The 22,237-nt window shown below is 44.2% G+C and overlaps 1 protein-coding gene and 1 non-coding gene across 2 annotated transcripts; one reads left to right on the forward strand and one right to left on the reverse strand.

Annotated features, from left to right (window-relative positions):
* Positions 1-352: 352 nt before the first annotated feature.
* On the reverse strand, positions 353-425 carry TRNAR-UCU. The gene has a single exon. It is a non-coding gene; the product is annotated as a tRNA-Arg (tRNA).
* Positions 426-6,224: 5,799 nt separating this feature from the next.
* LOC125524892 (phytosulfokines 1-like) lies at positions 6,225-7,300 on the forward strand. Its single transcript, XM_048689925.1, has 2 exons — positions 6,225-6,441; positions 6,763-7,300. The coding sequence occupies exons 1-2, from the start codon at positions 6,286-6,288 to the stop codon at positions 6,883-6,885; spliced, it is 279 nt and encodes a 92-aa protein (XP_048545882.1). The 5' UTR covers positions 6,225-6,285; the 3' UTR covers positions 6,886-7,300.
* The last annotated feature ends 14,937 nt before the right edge of the window (positions 7,301-22,237 follow it).

Genomic DNA, 22,237 nt, shown 5'->3' on the forward strand with positions numbered 1-22,237 from the left:
CATATATTTAACAAAACAAGGATAAAATCTTCTGCATCACTTTTTTTTCCTACACCGAAAGGATGCAAGTGGTACACCAAAATTGTTGCAACGAGATTTGGAGCTGGCATGTTGTTTATGTAATGTTTTTAGATTAAAATTAACAAAAAAAAGAGGTTTGGAGCTGGGGGTATTGTGGCCGATCAAGGAGTTTACAAGACAAAATAGAATACTTTTGCGGGGTACAAGAGAAAAATAAATTATTAACCCGCCAAGAAAGACAAAAGGAATTAACAGATGCAAATAAAAAAATAGTAATTTCTTTTATATAGATTGAATATGTTTAGAAGTCTCCAAAATGTGAAAAACTGTGCACGCTCGGTGGGACTCGAACCCACAATCCTTTGATTAGAAGTGAAATGCCTTATCCATTAGGCCACGAGCGCCTTCAAACATATATCTGCGCCTTGCCATATTAATAATACCATATCTGTGGTCAAAATACGAAATTATGCATGACAATTTAAAACAGATCATTTGTAAAAGAAAATAGTTTGGACTTTGGAAAGCAGGACATCGTGGAAGTAGGAATAATTTCAGTACCCTCTGACCCTAAATATTTTCCACTTATTCGGCCTAATTTACCAAGTAATGCGACAAAATTACATCAGTACTTCGGGGTAGACCAGTCAGGTAAGAAAAAATAACCTCACGTTAGGGTTGTGTTTCCTCTCGGCGGCGCCTCCGCCATCGTAGAGAACTCCCCTTCCCTGCCCTCTTTCTTCGTCGATCTGAAGCCCCCGTGCTCGTGGTCGCCCGGATAGGAGAATTAGGGTCTCCCCGCCCGCGGATCTCACTTGTCGGGCAAGAGATCATGGATAGTTCGGCATCTAGCTCGGGCAATGTCGAAGAGATGATGAAGAAGCTTGGCTTGACCGAGGACAGTCTGGAGGATGTGATGATGTGCGATGAAGACCTTTTTAGGGCTCGACATTGCCAGAGGTAAGCTTCGTCAGGCCATTGCTCACTACTGTGGAGACAACAAGGCTTGTCAAGAATGTCATCGCTGAAGGCTTTCTTCCGCAAAATCCATTCCTTCTTTTGCACGGCTCCTTTCTTCCCTCGACTGATTGCTGCGACCAAGTCGACTCCACTGACTCCATCGTTGTCCAGCTGTCGGCGTTTATTCTTTCCGCCCTGTTTGTTATGATTATTCTGTCCTTTTTGAGCAGTCCTCTGCCCACGGTGTTCACCCTGCCGGATCTTGTCATCCTCTTCTCCGTTTTCATACTGGTTGGCTATATCTATCAACTGGCGCATGGAGGTAAGCTTTGTCCTGAGTTTCAACTTAAGGTGTGTGTACCTCACTCCCTGCTGAAAAGCACGGATGGCCCTATCCTCCGACAAGCCTTCCATGGAATTGCGTAATTGGGTCCATCTTTGGATGTACTCCTGAATGGATTCCTTTGGTTGTTGGACACAGATCATCAGCTCTTGGTACCCTCCGGGACACTTGTAGGTGCCCTCGAAGTTCTCGAAGATGATCCCCTCAAATTCCCTTCAGCTATGAATGCTATATTCAGGCGGATTCTTCAACCAAGCTTTGGTTGACCCCTCTAGGTAAAGGGACGGGTTGCGCATGACTACATTCTTGTCACCTCCTCCAATTTGGACAGCAACAAGGTAATCGGCCATCCAAGTTTCTGGGTTGGTGTTTCCATCATACTTCCCAATACCCGAGGCCATCTGGAATGGCTCAAGAAAGAGTGTCGTTCGTATTTGTCGACTGAAGCGCAATGGGCCCGAGGATCCCAATCCACTCAGCCTATCGTGCTCGTCCGCGTGGCGTGCAACCCGAGCGCGGGCCACTCGTCTTAGTGCCAAGATCCCGTGTGTGTCACGTTGTTGTTTGTCTCGGTGCCTGGGGTACTCGTCCCTACGCCTGGGAGAACCCTCATGGCACCGAGGGGGGTCTTCACGTTTGCGGGGATGTTCATCCCGCCCGCGTGGCCAATCATCCCGCAATCGGGGTGAACTATCCCGACCACAAGGTGAATCATCACGACTGCGGGGATGCACATCCCGGCTACATGGAGAGTCACTGCAGCGGCGGGGAGGTGACCCGCGTTGCCACGGTGGAAGCATGTCCCACCCTTGCAGCTCATTCTTGTGCTTGAGAGGGGACTGATCATCACATGACACATGAGAATCATCCCTATGTCGTGGAGAATAATCATCATGCCGCCACCAGTGGTCCTCCTGCCAGATAGGGGATCGAGTTTACCTTCCATCCATCCGAGTGGTGGTCCTGTGGCTAGCGCTCTAGGGATGATGTGACGATGCCAGGATGGGAACTTGGATCTCCGCCCCACCTACCCCCCAGTATCCGACTGCGGGACGCCAGCCGGTCACAAGATTGTGATATGAGCTCGTTCTGAGCGACTGCCGCCTTCAGGAAGGTGGGCATTGTTGAATGCCATATGCGACAACTCCATCACCAGGTTGCCGGATAGCATCAGCCAGCCTGGTCTCTACACGGACATTATTAATCGGGGTTCGAAGGATTTGGAGGTTGCTTGGGCCTCCGACTACGAAGTTATTGTTCAAATCCCGTCCTCTTCGGATGACTGAAGGGTCATTGGGGCGTTGTGGCTGACTGTTGTCCAACATTTCCTTCTCGCAGAGGATCAGGTTGTACTCAATTTGAGCCAGCCAGGCGCACTCTGCCAGTGTCTCCTGACGTGCGGCCTCAAGGGCCCTTTTAGCCAGTGAATCACCTGGAATGGGGGGTGTGAAGGATCCTCTCGGCCGCCTCCTGTTGTTCTCGGGTGGCTGGGTCCTTATCAGCTGCGTCCCCCTCCAAACGTTGTGCTCGGGTTGGCCATAGTCTTATTACCACGAATCGGCTCTGGCGTTGGCATGCTAGCCATGAAGGCTTCTGCTATAGAAACATGTGATCCACAACTCTCTTCTCCCTCGAAGGCAGACTCCAAGAAAGGATAAATGGATTCAGATTCCATCATGCCCATGATTCTGCTCGCAAGATGATGTAACTGAGGACGAGATTTTCTGAATCGCTTCTAGTGACGCCGACTGGTATGATGATGGGAGCTGCAAGGCCAACACTCCCGAGTCGGTTGCTCGGTAGTGGATGCTCCTGCGAGTTGGTAGGCCGACACTGTTCAATGCGGCATCGGGATGTCATGTCGAACCGTCAATGGGGGACTCAAGGACCCCAAAGCGAATGTTGCCAGTTAGAATCGATGACGTCGAAGCCAAACGTACCATATCATCGTTAGACGCTTGCCCCACGGTGGGCGTCAACTTTCATGGATGTAAACCTGACAATACTACGGGGTATAAATGTAGTGGAAAACGTATCTAGTGAACGATGAGGTCGGGAGTACGCTCAAGGATTTATACAGGTCCAGGCCCTCTGTCGTGGAGGTAATATCTTACTCCTGTGATGCTCTTTTCTCCTGGCATAAGGTACAATGTGAGTTTGTACAACCTTCAACTCGGGGCTTTCCTAGTCACTTATATAGAGTGCACCAGGTAGGGGTACATAATGGAATGGTATTAATGCTATTCATCGCCTTTGGTGTGGCCGACTATTTCATGGCATTTACTACTGGTAACTGTCGTATTTAACTAGATTATTCCACTGTTGGGTAACTTCCACTATTATGACATCGTGGCCGAGACATATCCTAGGTAGCCACCGACTGATGACATAGCCGACTACTCCCTTTGTCTCCGGCCGAGTGCCCGGTGGTCGATAGTCGGGTGGCTTGGTATCCAACTATTGGGACTTAGTGTGGTCTCATGCCATCCTCCTTTTCTTTGATGGGCCAACGATTGAGCCCCTTGGTCCATTGCTTTCTAGACCGTATTTTATACGAGACTTGGGCCACTAAAGGGCCAATCATATACTTGGGCCTACCCCATTTTTGTAACCCTGACAACCGAAATAGGAACCGATTTTTTTCGGTTTCGGTTCCGATTCTTTCGGTTCGGTACATCGATTCTTGGTTAATATGCCCATCCCTACTGGCAGCAGAAGGCCATCGTGGGCTAGATTTGGCAGGAGGACGACATGGAAGTTGAGTACGGGGCCACCAGATCGGAGTCAGAAACCATCGAGGTGCCCGCACCACCGCCACCACCTACCGCCGCCTCGTTGCCCCTGCGACCGAGGAGGACGACCAGTACCTCCTGACACCGCTTGATATACCAGGCATCCACCCACCAGTCGTAGTCGCCGCCACGGAGTCAGAGCACCTCGAGGGAGGCCGAGGGTGCCAGATCCTCGCCGCCACCTTTCTTGGCGGCCGCACAACACACCGACGACGCCTAGGGTTGGCTGCCTGAGTCGCCCCTGTCGCAGCGACGTGGGGGCGAGAGGGGGTGGATCTGAGTCTCATAGTTGTAGTATTAACATATGAAATCTTGCAAAGAAGCTTTTCAAAATATTATCCTCCAGCTGAGCTAATCCAAACGAGGATCCACATTATGAGCTTTAAGCAAAATGAGAATGAGCATCTTGCTCAATATAGTGAGTACTCATCAGTCTCACCGTGCCTTGGTTATGCATCGAAGAATAGCAAGATGAGGATGAACATCTTGCTCAATATAGTGAGTACTCATTTGCTCCGAGTGTTACAAATTCGTAGGTAGTCACACGTGACATTGTCATAGCATGGCATGCATGCATGCATCCGCGCGTGCAGGATGCATAGACATGTGCTAAACCGGTCCCCCGTGGGAGAGCACGGCGGCCGGTTCCCGACGACGGCACCCCGCAAGCCAGCTGCAAGGAGATCCATGGAAGGGAATGGAACCACCAGCTCCATCGCGCACAGTGCCATAGCCTACCTGCGTAAGGTTCGAGGTTTGACTTTGCACGGGCGGCCCATTGATTAGCCTCTCGGCGCGACGCTCCCGATCGACGCAAATCAAATCAGGCGCGGCGTCCCACACCATTTACGCTTCGCTTCTCGTCTTCCTCGCTCGTGTCTCCCGTCGCCCGTATCTCCACCTGGTCAACCACATTGTTTTTCTTTTTACAGTGCCTTGGACGTGTGGTGGGCGTTGGTCGGCCAATGAATCACACTGTTGCAGAGTCAACATTCACAAACGCTACTGTAGTCAAGTGTTTTTTTTACACAAATGTGAGCACTGCTGGGTCATTTTTGAACGTCTAAAAACATGGCTAAAGTGTTTTAGAATTGAGGAGTAAACAAAACCGACAGCAAATCAATGGCTACAGTTTCAACTACTCGCCCCCGAATAAGGCTGGCCATAGTGGGGTAACATAACTAGTATCATATACTTGGGACTCGCAAACATGCTTATGTGGCAGGAAATTAAAGAAAAAAGAGAGGATCATAGTAACATAGGTAGATACCATAACATAATAAATGTTATGTTACTATGTGTCATGCATGGCAATAAATGAGACCACTATGATACTACTTTATGATACTATGCACTATGAATGTAGTATCATACACTAGTATTATATGCATGATACTAGTATATGTTACTCCGAGTACGGCGTTGCAGAGGCCGGGCTCCATTGAGCCCGTTTTGCCAAAAAAATTCAAAATATACTTAAAAGTTTCAAAAAATATCAATTTTTTATACAAATACATATGCATGGTTGTCAAGTAGGTAAAAAGTTTCATCATGTAATTCAGTTATTTGCGTGCTACACAAAAAAATAAATATCTGACATAAAAACAACAAAGATATAGCCTATATTAATCTGTGTATTTATCTTTTTCATATACACTACATGAAAACATATATGTTCATGAAATTTCATACGTGTATAATACAAATACACATGTATGTATAGACTTTTTTTCAGATTTTTTCAATGTGTGAAAATACTATTTTCGCTGAAAAAAAAATAAAGAGCTATGTGGAGCTCGGTCTCTACAATGCTTTTTCGATGTTACTATGACCAGCCTAATGTTTGCAAAATGTGAGTATATATATGAACAAAGCGGCGACACGAAGTACTGCCGGGTGGACGGGCTGTCGGGCCATTTCAGCGCCCCAAGGAAGGCGGCACACGCATCAAACTTCGGTTTTACTACTGCTGCTACAGCATCATCACAACCGAGCCAGTGCATGCGCATTGCGCACGTAGCTGTTTCCCCAAGAAACTCGACGCCTCTCCCGTTGCCTATAAATAAGTTCTTCCTGCTCATGTGTTGACCATCGTAGCAGCAGAGAAGCAAAGGAAGAGAGATTAGAAGAAGAGCAACGGTTCCCCTCTTTCCTGAGAGAGGATCGACGATGCATCCAAGAAGCGCGGCCACGGTGCGGCTCTGCCTTGTATGCCTTGCTCTCCTGCTGCTGACCCGAGATGTCCGCTCCAGGAATCTCGTAGGGGCGGTGGTGCAGAAGGAGAGGCACAAGCAGAGCCATGGCGGCCACGGCGGAGCCACCCCGGTGAGCAAACGACTTCTCTCTGAACCATTTCCGTAGTTGCTTTACAAGCACGCATGCAGCATGCATATGCGTTGAGAACAGCATAAGTATGTTATATACATATTCTTCTTGTCTCTGTTGCCCGGAGCAGCAACACCATTCTTGATGCGATGGTAACCACATGCTGACATGCATGCATCCTCATGCTTCTTGATTATCTAGGCAAGCATATATAAACATGCAAGTTGAGTGTAGTATAGCTGTATAACTCTTTTTTTCCTCCCCAGATGCTCTGCAATCTGTTATAACTGATGTGCTCGTGTAATCTTGATCGAGCTGCAGGAACCGCCCGTTGAGGAAGGCAGCGACGCAGGTGCCAAGAGGGGACAGCTGCAGCGTGATCCGACGAGATGGGAGGAGATCCACACGGACTACATCTACACCCAAGACGTCAAACACCCGTGACACTATGAGTCGCTCGTGTTTAGTAGTAGTACTAGCTCCTGGGGTCGTTTGGACAAGACGGATTAGTCTGGGATTTGTCCTTCAGTTTTGGGCCTTTGAGCCAAATCACAAACTAATCCCTCCTCTGTTAGAAGCATGTAGTCAGTGGTGCACTGTATAATTACTTCAGTCTAGCTTTGGCACACCCTTTATTTACTTAGTTAATTATTATATGTATAATTACTGGTACAATCCTGGTAAATTTGGCAGGCGATGTTGCCCTTTCAGTGGATGCACAGATCTTAAAGCACATCGTTCAAGACTTGACCTGTGCAAAACCAGTGAAAACTTCTGTGTTTTAGTAATAACAGTACTACTACTCAGAATTGGTGTAAAGTTATTTTTCGTGCGAAGCAGAAATCATGTGATTAATTTACAAGCTTTCTCCATTTCTGAAATCATGGTTAAACGCGAGAGCTCCTAGTCTAGCTTCACGCGAGACAGATTCGCAGCTCTCCACTTAAGGAGCGCCTGCCTAAATGGGTCGGGCCAACGCACAGGAGGCCAATTTCTCGTCCCCCACCCACCCCTATCTCGTCCCCCACCCAACGCATAGGGTCGCGCTATTCGTCATCCTGGGTGAGGAATTTTTATTCCTCACCCCAGTCCAATCACACGGACAGAAATTGAAGCCGTAAGAAGCAAAGCTCTTGAGGTAAAATTATAGCATGGATAAAGGGGTTGGTTTCCCACCGTAAACAAAAGGGAGTGAGGTAATTTTACGACTTGCATGCAAGTAAGCTACATGCTGCATGTTGAGGGACTATTAGCGTATCAAAGTCTCAGTATTGATGTTGTCGTAGTGTTACGGGACGTTCCTGACTTCTCTTTTTGGATAAGGCTTCGTTTCAAAATTTTATTTCATAGAGATACAGACTTGGAAAAACTGTTGTCGGCCAACATAGGAAAAATGTCCATGCAAATTTACTTGCGGCTTAGCACGGAAGTTAAGGCCAAGGGTCGGTGTGTGATGGTACAAAATATTATGATCTGCTAACTTAATTATTAATTTTTGCTCTAATACCAACTTAAATATAAACATAAAAACAAATTCCATTCTACAATAATTATCATGTAGGAGCAATCGTCGCATGTGGAATTATGCATCTAACAAATGTGAAATAGCTGAAATCACCATAGCCTTCATACTTTTGAATGTCCATCTTCTAGAACACTTCAAGAAGATAATGGTGCAATGTCATATTGGCGGTACTGCAGCTTTGTTACCATCCATAAGGACAAGCTATTATAAATCATACATACTCAGCAGGAGAAACTACACAAAGTAGGTTTAAGGAAGGCCTTTACAACCAGCGTACCCAGTCAAACAAAATCATACTTTTACATTTTACACCATGAGCCATGTCAATAACACTGAAAGTTTTCTCCATAAAAAATGTGGATAATTGTACTCAAATCTTTCGGTTATGCAATTCAAGCTGGAGCTACCAACTCCCTCCGTCCCATAATATAAGAGCGTTTAAAAACTCTCTTATATTATGGGACGGAGGGAGTACTTTCAAACAACTAAAAGTGAGAGGGAGTTAACATGTAAGTACATTGTCTTGACGATATGAACTACTGTTGCTGTACAAATTACACTAATGATACTCATACTACTCTGCAGTCCCCATGTAATTGACACAATCAAATGCATCATAATTCGTTCTGATATATTTTAATGGCTAAAAATCATTAAATCCACCACACTAAGAGATGGAACGGATCAAAAGCGCAACACTACTAACCCAGGAACCCCCCAAAAGCTCTAATTTTCACAGTTCTGTGCCAAGAGCATCATTTTGCAGGCGGCTGACACTTGCACGTCACAGAGTGTGGTTGAAGCGCCATTCCATTTGTTGGGGCTTCCTCCGCCGTGGCTGCTCATTACCGCTGATCAGCAGGAGTCGCTGGAGGAGGCGATGGATTACAACCCATCAGGAGTTGTTCTTTACTGGGTCTTGGTGCCTACCTCCAGATTCGGTCATGCATGTATTGACTTCTCATTCCCTGAACTATGTACATCTATATATGATGTAGCGTGCACTAGAACGGGCACGGAGCAAGCAGCTAGTCCATCTACCTGGGTACCATTGCCTGCCAAAACAATATAGCTTCTAGGTAGAGTTTCAGCAGTAACGACTCGCTTGCAGCTACCCAATGACAAAATCAAAATACTCAACAGCAGACTGGTTATGCAATTGATGGAAAATCATGCAGATAATCTGTAGATAAATAAGTAAAAAATGGAAAATAAATATATCTGGCAGTAGTAGAGTAGTAAAAGGCGAAAGGAAACAAATTAGTCATATTTGAGTGGATTCCTCTGAAAGACAAGAAAACATGTTAAAGAAGACAAAAAGCAATGCCTTACAGTTTATATGAATCTGAAGCAAAAAATGTTGATATGGATCCGTATAGAAACAATGGCTGGGCAAGAAACATAAAATTATGTTTGTTTCAAGAATGTACCAAAACAGATGTTAAATTGGTAAGCTTCAGTACAAAGTAGAAAGTCGATAAATATGATTATTGTTTTAGTAGTAAATGGTTGATATATGTATTCTATTTTGGTAGCAACAAAGGCCTCACATGATTAGAAGAAAAAATATCCATTCTATGATGGATCAGAAATTATGCCTTGGCCACACGCATGCAGAAAGTAAGCCATGTTTTCCTCTTTTTTTCACATGAAGAGATGCATAACTAGTCATTGGTTAGCAATATAGCTAAGCACATTACATGCCAACGTTGTATTGCAGCAAGAGCGTCTTTAGAACATTAACCTTTTATACACAAATCCTTATAAGTGTACCCTCCCAAACAAGCTGAATGTATTTCTGAAGGAAATTAAAAAGGCTGAATGGAGGAAAATTCCATAAAAATTAGGGTCGCAATAATTATGAGACGACTGCACATGTAGTAATTAAGCACATAATGATAATAGGCATCAGCTGGAAGGATTTACCTCGACGGCCGAAATCTGACATATAACTTGGATTTCTGAAACAAGCAACTGCAAGTGCTAGGTTTGGAGCAACGCAAACCAAAACTGGACCACGGAATCTGAGAAAAGTAATACGATCTAAACTAAAGGATTAGGCTTGAGCTCATCTTGAGCTCATCTTAAACCATTGTTTGTAAAAACAGAAACTGGAATAAATCAGTAAGAGTTTAAGTGGACTGAAATATAGAAGTAATACTAATTACCCTATATGTTTTAAATAAAAGAAGATAAAACTTACATATCGCGACAACTCATCTTTGAAACCCAATTCAAATGGGAAAATCCATTATAATATCCATCCTGATTCTGCAACTACAGACCTGAGATACTTCTCATCTCAGTACTAGTTATAATGTTTGCTTCGTCTTCTTTGAGCTCAACTGTTACTCTTGAAGCTAATATAAATCCCAATGTGATGTTTATTCGGTTGAACTTCACCAATGTGATGTTTTCTTTTACTCCTTGTGATTGTAATAAGGTAGCCAACGCCCTTGCTGCAATGGGTAGTAGTGGTCAGGTGCCCCACCGGCTGTGGTTGGACGACCTGCCGAACGATGTATCTGTACTCTTGGCCAGCGATGTTGCTGAGCCAGTTTAAGTCATGGAATCATGAGGTTCCAATTCAAAAAACAAAATTATAAATCCCAAGACCAATTTATGAACCCAATTATCTTACAACCCACGTTTTATTGCCTAATTCAAGATCCAGAGACCTCAAACCTACATAGATCCATAATGATTACACTAAGTAGCTCTTATTTCTTAATCTAACAACTAACATTCGATGGACCACGGCAGATAGAAAATGCAGCATATGGGCATGCTAAATTGAGGAGTAATTATACAAAAGGCACTGAACCTGAGGAGTCATTAGACACAAACGCATTGGTAGCTCTATTTATGGAAGATTGGAGATTAGTAGGACTGCGTAGGTCAGATCTGGAGAGAAGCTCTTCTTTATTTGCCCCCAACATCTAGTCATCTATCTCGTGGACCAGATCACCACGGCCATGCAATTGTTCAATCTTGGTTGATATAGGAAGAAGGCGCATATTATCAAATCTGCCAAAGGCCATACCAAAACTTGTGCACCCAAATTGAAACCAGTAAAACTTCAGGAACCTAGCACAGGGATGCACCAATTGTTCAATACACGCCGAATCTGTGAAGGGACTCACCCTCGCACCATGGCAGCCGCCACAACCGGCAAGACATGCCCACGATTATGCTTAAGTTCCTCAATGGATTGGGTGAGGACAGGAGGAAAAAGACAGGGGCATAAATCCGGGCAAAAAACCAAAGTGTGGAGAGCTTACCGTGATGCCGTCGTAGTTCGCGATATGGAGCGGCGGCGTCGTGGCCGGGGCAGAGCACGAAGCGGTCGCAGTCGATATAACCCGCTGCGTTGCCCGTCACCGAGGAACCGGAGAGCTCACCACACCGCCGAGGCCACCAACTGCCACCGAGTACCACGCCGCTAAGCCTGCACCGCCATCACCAACCACGGGCGCCGTCCAAGACCTAGCCAACCTGGCAACGTTGAGCACCGCCGCCGTTCGCCGTCGTTAGTCCCAAAACCGTTCGCAGCTTTCTAAAAAGTATTGTATCAAAAACTGTTCGCAGCAGATTAGAAAAGGACGGAGAGGTGGGTTGTGTTCTGAGTCAACACATAAAAGGTAAAATTACCTCGCCCCTGATGTAAATTTACAGCGAGGGATGGGCCTTTCTTCCAATCGCAGAACGGTGGCGGCTTGGTTGGGTGTAAGGTCTGGCTCGGTCGATCGACCAGGGTGTATATATACCCTGGGTGATGAATATTAACACTAGGATCATGCTATTCGTCATCCTAAGTGAGAAATAATTATTTTTCACCCTTCTCTATTTTATCATCAATGCACCATAATTTTACGTTCAGTAAGTTTTGTCTTATTTCCGACGCAAAAAGGGACCGTAAGAAAATATATAATTGCCGTAAATTTTTTTTTATATTATGTAAAATTACAAACGTAAAAACATAGTCTAAAATACACATAAACTGCAAATTTTCTTGTCTTATGATCTATATTTTTATTTTCTTATGTCAAATTTTACGTAGTGAATCAATAGGAATGTAACTATTTGAATTCGAAACATAATTTAATTATGAAATGATCGTAAGATTACCTCGGGTGAAGAATAACTTATTCTGCACCCTGGGTGATGAATAGTAACACTATATATATATATATATATATATATATATTACAAAAATTTAACATAATTTGTTAATTCCAATCGTGTATTTAAAAAATATTAAATGTGTATAGAAGAAATATTTCCAATGTTCAAATGTAGAATATGTATGAAAATAGTAGACATCAAGAAATATAAGTTTTCAAAAATGTTAATCATGTACTTGGAAAATTGTTAAATGTGTGCATACAATATTTTCCTCATGTATACACAAAATGTATCATCTGTACGGAAAAAGTAGACATCCAAAAATATATATTTTAAAATTGTTAATTATGTATTTGCAAAATATGAAACGTGTGTATATAAAATATTAAACATGTATAAAAAAGTATCAAATATATAATAAAAATTTACGATGTGTCCAAAAAGATTAGACATCAAAACATATTTTTTTTAAAACGTGTAAGAAAAATGTAGACATGTGTGGAAAAAAAGAAAAGAAAAAGGAAAGGAACCAAATAAAGAAACAAAAGAAAACCAGAAAACCAGAGAAAAGTAGTGCAAAAGATAAAAGGAAACAAATAAACCCAAAAAACCGAGATAGAAAAGAGAACCACAGAAAAACAAAGAGAAAAAGGAAGAATACAAAAAGTCTGTGAAAACCCAAAAAGAAATGAAGAAAACCATTAAGGAAACCGGATAAAACCTACAACGAGCGGCAGCGAGCAAACATACGCTAATGGGCCAGCCAATATAAACGCACCCTTCAGCGAGAGAAGCTACAGTCTCGCTATAAGCGAGACATAGGTCTAGTGGCATAGCCCATTAGCGTAGGTTGTTTGAACTCCAGGAATTTGTGGACATACGCTAATCTCGCTGAAGGGTGCGTTTATATTGGCTGGCCTCGATGCGAGAGAAGCTAGAGAAGCTACCGTCTCGACGCGAGAGAAGCTACCGCCTCGCTATAAGCGAGACATAGGTCTCGTGGCATAGCATGGCACGAGGGCAGCAAAACGCGCACCCCCACATCTCCCCCCACCCAAGCGCTTTTGGCCAGACCATTGTTGAGCGGGGTCCCTGCTTTTTATTTTTTTATTTTTTGTTTTAGTTTTTATTTTGCTTCTTGTAAAGTGTGTGGGCTTCTGAAAAATGTTCTACATTTCAAAAACTGGTCAGAAATTTGAATTTCTTTCAAACTTCATAAATATTTCAACTTTCAAAAATGCTCTTGAGTTAAAAGAAGGCTACTAGATATGAAAAAATCTTAATAAATATTAACAATATTATTTTAAATATTTTCACGGATTAAAAATAAATTCCGGGATTTCTAACAATGTTCACAAATTAAAACAAACAGGCGGTTTAAAAAAGTGCACACACTTTAATAGTGTTCACAATTTTTTTAAAAGTTCATGGATATCAAAAGGGTTCAAAATTTATAAAAAAATCATGAATTTAAAAAATATTCCTACATTTCTAAAAATGTTCTTGAATTTCATAAATATTCTAATATTCCAAAATATTCAATAATAGAAAATGTACCCAAAATTTAAAAATGTTCTAAAATTTTAGGAAACGTTCTCAGATTTGAAAAAAGTTCCTACACATAAAGAATTTTACAAAACTCAAAAACTATTTGAGAATCATTTTAAAAAACGTATATGAGAAAAATAATAAACACATAAAGAAAAACTGATTCAGGGAAGGTTTTCCCAAAATAGGTGAGGAGGAAATTGGGAATTGGCCGATCCATAAAGCAGGCATAGTCGCCAGGGTGTGTGTTTGGTCTGTATTCCAAGAAAACCCTATTTGCCGCTCTTTGCGACAAGTTGTTGCTGTTTCGCAGAAGCGAGCAAGTATCCGTGTCCCTGAACTGGTTTTTTCTTTTGCAGTTTCTTTTCATTTTTATTTTATTTCTCTTATTTTTGGTTTTTTGTTTTCTTTTTGCTGTTTCTTTTTTCTTTTCTTGCCTTTTTACTTTCTTTCACCTTTCCTTTTTTTCCTTTTCAAAGCTATTTTCTGTTTTTCAAAAAAAATTCTGGAATTTCCAAATTTTGTTCACATTTTTGAAATGTTTCTGTTTTAAAATATTATTCAGAAATTACAAAAAAACTTAGAATTTTAAAAATGCGTAATTTCAAAACAATTGAAAATTCAAAAAGTTTGGAATTTCAGAAAAATAAAATTTAGTTAAAAAACTAATAATTCAAGGATTTAAAAAAAATCAGGTTTTCAATATTTGTTCACAAATTAAAAAAATATCCGGGAACTTCAAGAAATGTTCTCATTTTCCAAAGTTCACAAATTCAAAAAATTGTTCAAGTTTTCAAAAATTGTTCGCCAATTCAAAAAATGTTTGGGGAAATTTTGAAGAATATTTTGAGTTTTGTAAAAAATTGTTTGTAATTTGAAAAAACGTTCAGGTTTACACTTTTGTTCTTGTTTTTCAAAAAATGTTTACAAACGTTTATTTGGAAATTTCGCGAACTGGTTTTTAAGTTTTGTCGCCGCTGTTTGTTTCTTTAAGTTTCCGTTGTAATTCTTCCACTTGGGCGAGGCAGTCTTAGTGGCTAGCGCGGCGTGTGCATCTACAAGTGGTGGGTTTGATGCCTATCGCTAACTGTTTTTGCGATTTTGACCTCGCGAAGTGGAGCCACCACATGTGGGCCGGCCCAGGTAAGCTACGCTCTATGCAAAACCGTAACTCCTTGCCGCAATAAGCGACATATAGGAGGCCCCGGTATTCCGTGCCCTATGCGGGGAATAGGACCCGCCATTAAGCATTAAGCCCAGTTGCGCACATGGGGAATAGGACCCACCGATTTGTGCAACTGGGTCTTAACGACGGGTCCTATTTTCTGCCCGTCTACTCGCAGTTTTGAAGTCTACGGGCACCCTCTTTTGAAGTCTACTGGTAGTTTTCAGCCATTTTTTATGTTCCCAGACAGTGTACTAGCCGAACAGTAATCATCTGGGCTGATGTAAAAAGAAACACGAGTGCAGAGCCAACAAATTCTATCCATCAAATCATGCTAATCCTACGACTGAGGCTACTCCAATCATAGCGCTCAGCACGTACGCAATTACTAGTAGTAAATAGAAGGGCGTGTGTGTTAGACTAGCCACAATGGAGAGTAACATACACTAGTAATATACGCATATCCTTAGACTATGTTACTACCTTTCATAGTGGGTAGTAATATAAGTATGGTAACATGCAAAGCCTCATTTATTAGGTTATAGACTCATATTGCATTGGGACATGTAATGTTACAGTAAATAGCTAAGTTATTCAAACTACCTCTCTCCTCATTAACTCATTGCCACATAAGCAAAGTTGTTGAGTTGGACTCGATGTTACTGCTGAAGTTACTCCCACTGTGGCTAGTCTTATGTATCCAAACGGTAATAACTGACGCTATAAGCGCTAAATATGAAACCGCCTACCTTTTTTTTTGAAAAAAGCGGGGGGCTGGGGGGGGGGGGGGGGAGCTCCCCACATGAATATATTTTCTCAAGCTTTGCAATCCATCGTATGAGTGATTACAAAGAGGTGAATTATATAAGCACGTGTAATCGTGAGGGCATGTAAGAACGCCACGAGGAGGCAGCCTGTTTTTCTTCTGGCTTTCTCATTCGATGAGTCCAGAGCATAAGATCTTGTAATATGTTTCTCGAGGTGGTGATGCTGTGGTGGTCCTGCTGCCTGAAAGTCATGGCATTTCGAGAGTTCCATATTTTTTATAGAATGATGAGCAGCACCGAGTTCCAGACCTGGTGGTCCGTGGCAGCTGGAATGGGGCAGTCCCAAAGATCCTCAATGCCGCCGTTGGGGGTGAAGCCTAGCCTGAGCCAGATGCGCCGCGCTGGGGGACAGCTGAGAAAAATGTGCGTGGTGTCTTCTCCATCGAGCCCACATCTTGGACATATGGCGTCAGAAACAATATGCTTGTGCAGGAGGTTTGCTTTACAGTTTAGCCGACCTCGAGACAGGAGCCAAGCGAAGATCTTAACCCTAGTGGAAACACGCGAAGACCAAATAGGGATGGAGTGGAGGTCCACTGAGTCTTCCCGCAAGGTAAGCTCGTACGCTGCTCGAGTGGAGAAAGGTAGGCCGCCAATGAGAAACTGCCTACTGAAGCACACAATCATCCCAGTTATCATTCTGTGTCCACTTTCTCCGCGTCGCCGAGCTGAGAGGCAACGAGCCAACGAGAGTACATAACCGTACCGTGTGATGACCACACTCCTTCCGTTCCGATGAACAAGGCGTATTTCGTTTCCTTAAGGCAAGACTTTAAGCAACAATTACTCTTTTTAATATTCGCATAGTAGCATGAAATACACAGGTGCACGGGTACTTATTAAACCGTGTGCTGCGCGTCCGCAATATCTCGACCATGCGCTGCTGAAGATGTGGAACCGCTTCATACCAAACCATAAAAAGATCAAAAATTAAGAGCGCACTACTGCCGGTTATGCAAACAGGAGCACAAGAAACACCCTCTAGGCAGCAAAGCCACCACCGTCCACACCACACCAAACGACACGATGGCGCGCCTGGAAGCCACTCCTGGGCACCCGATCGGGACGTGCAACATCGACATGTACTGTAACATGCAAGAACAAATTCCGGTGCTCCGTCATTCTCTCTCAGGCATGCACACAACTTGCACATCGAGTCGCCAACCAAAGCCACCATCGATCGCCCCATCGCCTGATAGCTCAGAGCGGTCATCTTCTATCACGTCAAAATTGCGCGACGAATCGAGCACAGCAACGGCGCGAAATTGCGCCGTGATATCTATTCATCCTGCAAACTACACCACTGCTGAGCACTGACCCAGGAATAGCCATACGTAGGCCGAGCGGGACGATCGAACGCGACAGACTGACAGGCGAATGTGTATGTGTATGGCATGGTCATTTTATTCTCCGTCTACGTAGTGCTCGTCCAGCCGCCGCATCGCAGTCGCGGCTTTCGCCGGATCGTCGTGACTCGTGACACTGACGCTTCTTCGATCTGTCAAAGATCGGGCACTACCCGCGGCCGGGTCCTGTCGTCCGCAGCAAACAAATGGATTTTCTCGACTACGTACTTTGCTTGGCACAAGCCACCCTGAGCGATTGAGCATCCTGTGGCGAATCGCTTCGCACTCAATCACCTAGCACAGTTAGCAGCATTCGAAAAATGTACCATCTGAAAAGACACAGATCGTTGTGTACGGACACTTTATTTTCGTTTGAGAAGACAGGTGGAGACATATGAACCTCGTGAATATATGCTCAACCATATCAGAGATATGTACCTCCTTTGGTCTTTTTTCTTTCTTTCTTATGGAGAGGACTTGTCGTTCTTGAATCATGATGTCCTGCTTCGAAAAATTATTTATCTTTTGTTCTCTTCCTGGTAGGGTGTCGTCCCGTTCTCTGGGAAAGTGATATCTAACAAATCATGTTTAATAAACTTTTGGATAATCTCAAGAGCCGGACGAATCCGCAGATTTAACAAGTGATATGCGCCCGGGTTATTCTTTCTTCCGGAAAGGTTATGCACAATTTCATTTTATTTGCAAAGGTCAAACTAATTTAATAATCAACCTGTTAATAAAGTTAGAGTAGCTTGTCTAAGACCATATGGTTTTTCATATGAATCGAAGAGGGAGGTCTCTGTTTTGCTAGAAAAAAATTAATAAAGTTAGCATCATATCTAGAGATTGGGACATACACGTCGTGCGGATTGGCTAACTGCGGAGCACACACTGGACACGTAAAAAAACAAAAGTTGTCCCCCACACATGTTAGCGATTCTCGAATTACAATGCGAAGCGAAGTGGATTAGCTTTCTAAAATCTGGTGCAATGCAGTAAGAAAATTAAAGTGTAGTGTAACATGCCACCCCCTTTACAGATACATAGTGCAAAGTGGAATCATTATTTGTTCTCTTCCTTTAGGCTGACATTCCATTCCCTGGTAAAGTGATGCGAGAATATTATATATCATTTTAATTATTTTTTTGCTCATAAATACTTTGAATTGGTTACCATATGTGTCACGTGGTTATATATCATTTTTAATTAACTTTTGGATTTTTCTAAAAAGTCGGATAAACCCACATATTTAACTATGGTATGAATGTGGGTTATTCTTTCTTCCCGAATGGTTAGGCTTAACTTTACTTTTCGAAAAGAGGCAAACTTATTTATTTCAATCATCACTAATGTTACTAAAAGTTAATGTACCACCATATTTAGAGATTAGGTTAGAGCTGACATAAGGTGCAATGTGTAGGAGAGTTAAAAATCTAATGCAACATGTAACCCCTTTATGAATACATGGTGCAAAGTTGATGCTTTCCCCCCGGAAAACATTAAATATACGCAGATACCACAACACACACAATCACTCCTATGAACGATCACACACTATGGTCTTGTGAGCATCTTTGAGAGACTGAGCTGCCATATCTTTGTATTAGCGACGTCATCATGGGCACCTCGTGATCAAAGTGCATGTTATACCAGTAAAAAATAACGTAAAATGTCTTATAGGAATCCAAATAATACAAGGACGAACCCTGCAAAAAAAAGAGGACGAGTGCTAAATACTCCATTCCCAAGGATGGTTTGAACTCGGGTGGTTGTTTCCATTCCCAAGGAAACTAAACCTTTAAGCTCTGCTGATCAGTCCATGCCACAAAGTGGAATTCACTTTGTGATTAAGTAGATAAGATCCCGCTTAGAAAAATGATTAGACCAGTCTTATGTCTTGATCCTGCTAGGGTGTCATCCCATTCTCTGGCAGAGACGTAAAGATACGCAAACATCAAGCAAATCACGTCTAGTGAACCTTTGCTTTTTTTTGAAAAGAAGGGTTACCCCGCCTCTACATCAAATGATGCATGCAGTCATCTTTGTTAAACTGTTCAATAGAATCTGACAAAATAAATATATGGATCGACCCAAACCACCTTCCTGGCTATCTCAATCGCACTTATAAGTCTGATGGAGTGCATTGGCGCATCCACGCACGCCATCTAATCCTGTGGCCTCACCATACTGCCCCATGGCGAGCCGAGAGCACCAACCAATCTAGAATCCACCGCGCCATCTTCCGTCATCCTATTTTCGGGAGAGATCAATGCATAGGCCTTGCCGGGCCCAACTGCCGTAGACGCCACCATAATGCCAGACGGTGCCACAACCCTATACGCGTCCATCAACACACGTACAATGTCGGGACCCCGCCGCGCTACGCCACTAAGACCCGCCGTTGCCGACACGTTAGATGCCACATCGCACCACCTCATGGCCCCTCCAGTCAGCACCTGCTCCAAGACAATGCCCCCAGGAGGGAGAACTTCACCGAAGGCTCCGTCGTCGTCCGATCCGGGAGACCCAGATATAGAGTTTCCCCTGGAGCAGCCCAAACAAGGTGACGCGGACCGCAACAACTATGCCTCGACAAGCAGACGACGTCAACAACGCTACCATCGTCCGCCAAGACTGAAGTATGCGTGATTTTCACCGGCGGTCGTACCACCCTGACCCGGAGCTGACCGGTCGAAACTCCAAGGACCGCCACTGTTCCGTCACCCTGGCCCGAGCACAGCCCCCGGCCACCACCGTCCATAGGACAGTACCAACTGCCGGCCCGTGCCTTCCGCAGCCCGCGCCAACAAGTGCCATATGACAGCGGATCTGGGCCCTCCACACGCCGCCGCGACAGCCAACACGACCATTTGCCGCTGCACCCGCATAATTAAGGCTCCACGCCACCGCCCACGCCAGGCAGGCTCCGCCCGCCGGCGCACTTAGGCGGCGGTGATGGAAGAGGAACGCCGCCGCGGCGGCGGTGGGTGGCCTCCCCTTTCGCTCGCGAGAGCACAAGGGAAGGGAGATCCTATTTTTTCGGCTGGGGTCTCTTCATATTGGTGTCTAAATCAGTGAACCTTTGTATAATCTGAAGGGCCCGGAGGAATCCGCATATCTAACCAGTGGTGTGCTGTGCTTCGGGGTTATTCTATCTTTTAGAATGGTTAAACCAACTTAATCATTACACGCAAGATGATATGCCGGCTCAGTCTTTCGGAGGTGCCCATAGAGATAAGATGTGCGTGTGTGCGTTCATAGGGATGAGTGTATGCGCGTGTATATGAATTCTTGTGTCTGTACTGATGTTAAAAGAAACAAAGTTATCTGATAATTCACCAGTACAAAAAAAGGGTTAGCCACCAATTCACCTCGCTTAACTTTTGCCTGGGCCATACCACCATTAGCGCCATCACCAACTAATCTAATCTAGTAGTACTTCTCAAAAAAAAAATCTAGTAATAGTGCGCTAAAAAAAATAGTAGTGCGCTCGTCGGCCACATCATCGCGCGAGTGGATTTGCATGCGTGATGTCAAAAGCTGGAAACAACATGCTACAACTACTCCACAAGGTGACGACGACGTCTTCCATCTCTTGCTATCCTTCTTCGCGCGCGCGCGTGTGTGTGGAAGGAATGGATGGTTAAGTGGTTTCTTTCTGACATGACCATGCACGCACCATCGCGAAATGGCGACACGATCGTGAATTCGGGACGACGCCAGGTCGCGCAGCGCCGGCGGTCGATGGGTGCTCGCGCCGTCGCGCGACCACCTTTTCTCCCTTTTCCCAGTTTTTCCCGTCTCTTTCACATCAGCTGGAGCCTGAAGATATGCATGCATGCACCACACGGCACGCATCGTAGTAGTATATGGGCTGGTCGATTTCTCATGGGAATCCAGCTAGCAAGCAACCATCGATCTAGGTAGCCGGCGACCATCTAGCAGGACGGACGGAGGTCCAAGGCGGCTAGCAGTGCGTTTTATTGCTTGCTACTACGCGGCCGGCAGCGCGCAGCAAGCGATCGTGAGTCGACGCAACTGAACCTTGTGGTAGTAGCTGGCAATTCCAGGTGTGGATAGCCATTTCTAGCCAGCGGCTTGCCTCCTTCGAGACCCGCACACATGAGGCACGGCAGGGCAGCTGGCTTCCTTGTCGATGAATCTGGATGGATGATTGAATCCGCGCGGCGACTCGATCGCGTGTGGCCGGCTGGGGGAGGCGCAAAGCGGCCTGCCAGTGCCAGCCAGCTCGGTCGATCGGTTCATGCATGCATGGCGATGACGCCGCGTAGTATCCTTTGATTGACATGCTCCGTCGCAGTGGCGGAGCCAGGATTTTCGATATGGGTATGCAGAGTCAAAAAAATAATTTTCTGCACAACAATGTATGACTTAAAAAAGTTCATAATAATAACAACGAAACTATAAATTACTCTTTGGCTTTCAAACATCGATAGATACGGGTGTTAGTGTTGATGTTGAACTTATCTTCAACGCCTTTGAAGCTCTGTGCCATCAACGCTTCAAATCACCGCAATTTTTCTTCAGTTTTAATATCTATACAAAAAATACATGTTAGGTAGTGAGATGGTGGCATCATGGACAATCTTACAAATTTGAATATTCATAATTCTGGATTTTAGATGGATAAAATATGAAAATTCAATTTGTTTTTCATGCACTTCTGCACAAGTTGTATAGCGAGACAATGCAAATCACGCTCAAAATAGACTGGATGCTACAATAGATTAATAAAAAAAACAGGGAATGAAGATAATCATATATTCTCTACTAACAATTCGAAGATATAAAAATTAATATACACTCAGAAGAAACAACCAGACGATATGATGGGCGAATTGCGGACGCCCCTGTTGACGACTTGTCTGGTACTAGATGGTAGATGCGCCTAGTGTGTGTACTGGGAAGAAGGACGTGGGCAGACTAAGCAGATCGATCGGCGAGAGGCGGTGATCCGCGACGGCCGAAAATTGATGCGGCGATTTCTTCGGATGGCTGACGCGGGCTTGCGGCGTGGCGACGCCCAAATTTTACGATGCCGCGGTTGTGTCAGTGGAATCACAGGCTCGAGGTGTTGCCTTTTCTTTTGAGCGGTCGAGGCGCTGGCTCGGTGTCCTGGACTTTAATCAAATCGGCCAGCATTAAGCGTCAATGGTAAGGCCCAGTAGCAGAGTACCAGCCCAATATAGGCGCATGCGGTGCTGAATCGTTCTTTCCATCGTTTCTACTCCCTTCGTTC

The sequence above is a fragment of the Triticum urartu genome, chromosome 7, assembly GCF_003073215.2.
Source record: "Triticum urartu cultivar G1812 chromosome 7, Tu2.1, whole genome shotgun sequence".
In the NCBI taxonomy this organism is placed as follows: Eukaryota; Viridiplantae; Streptophyta; class Magnoliopsida; order Poales; family Poaceae; genus Triticum; species Triticum urartu.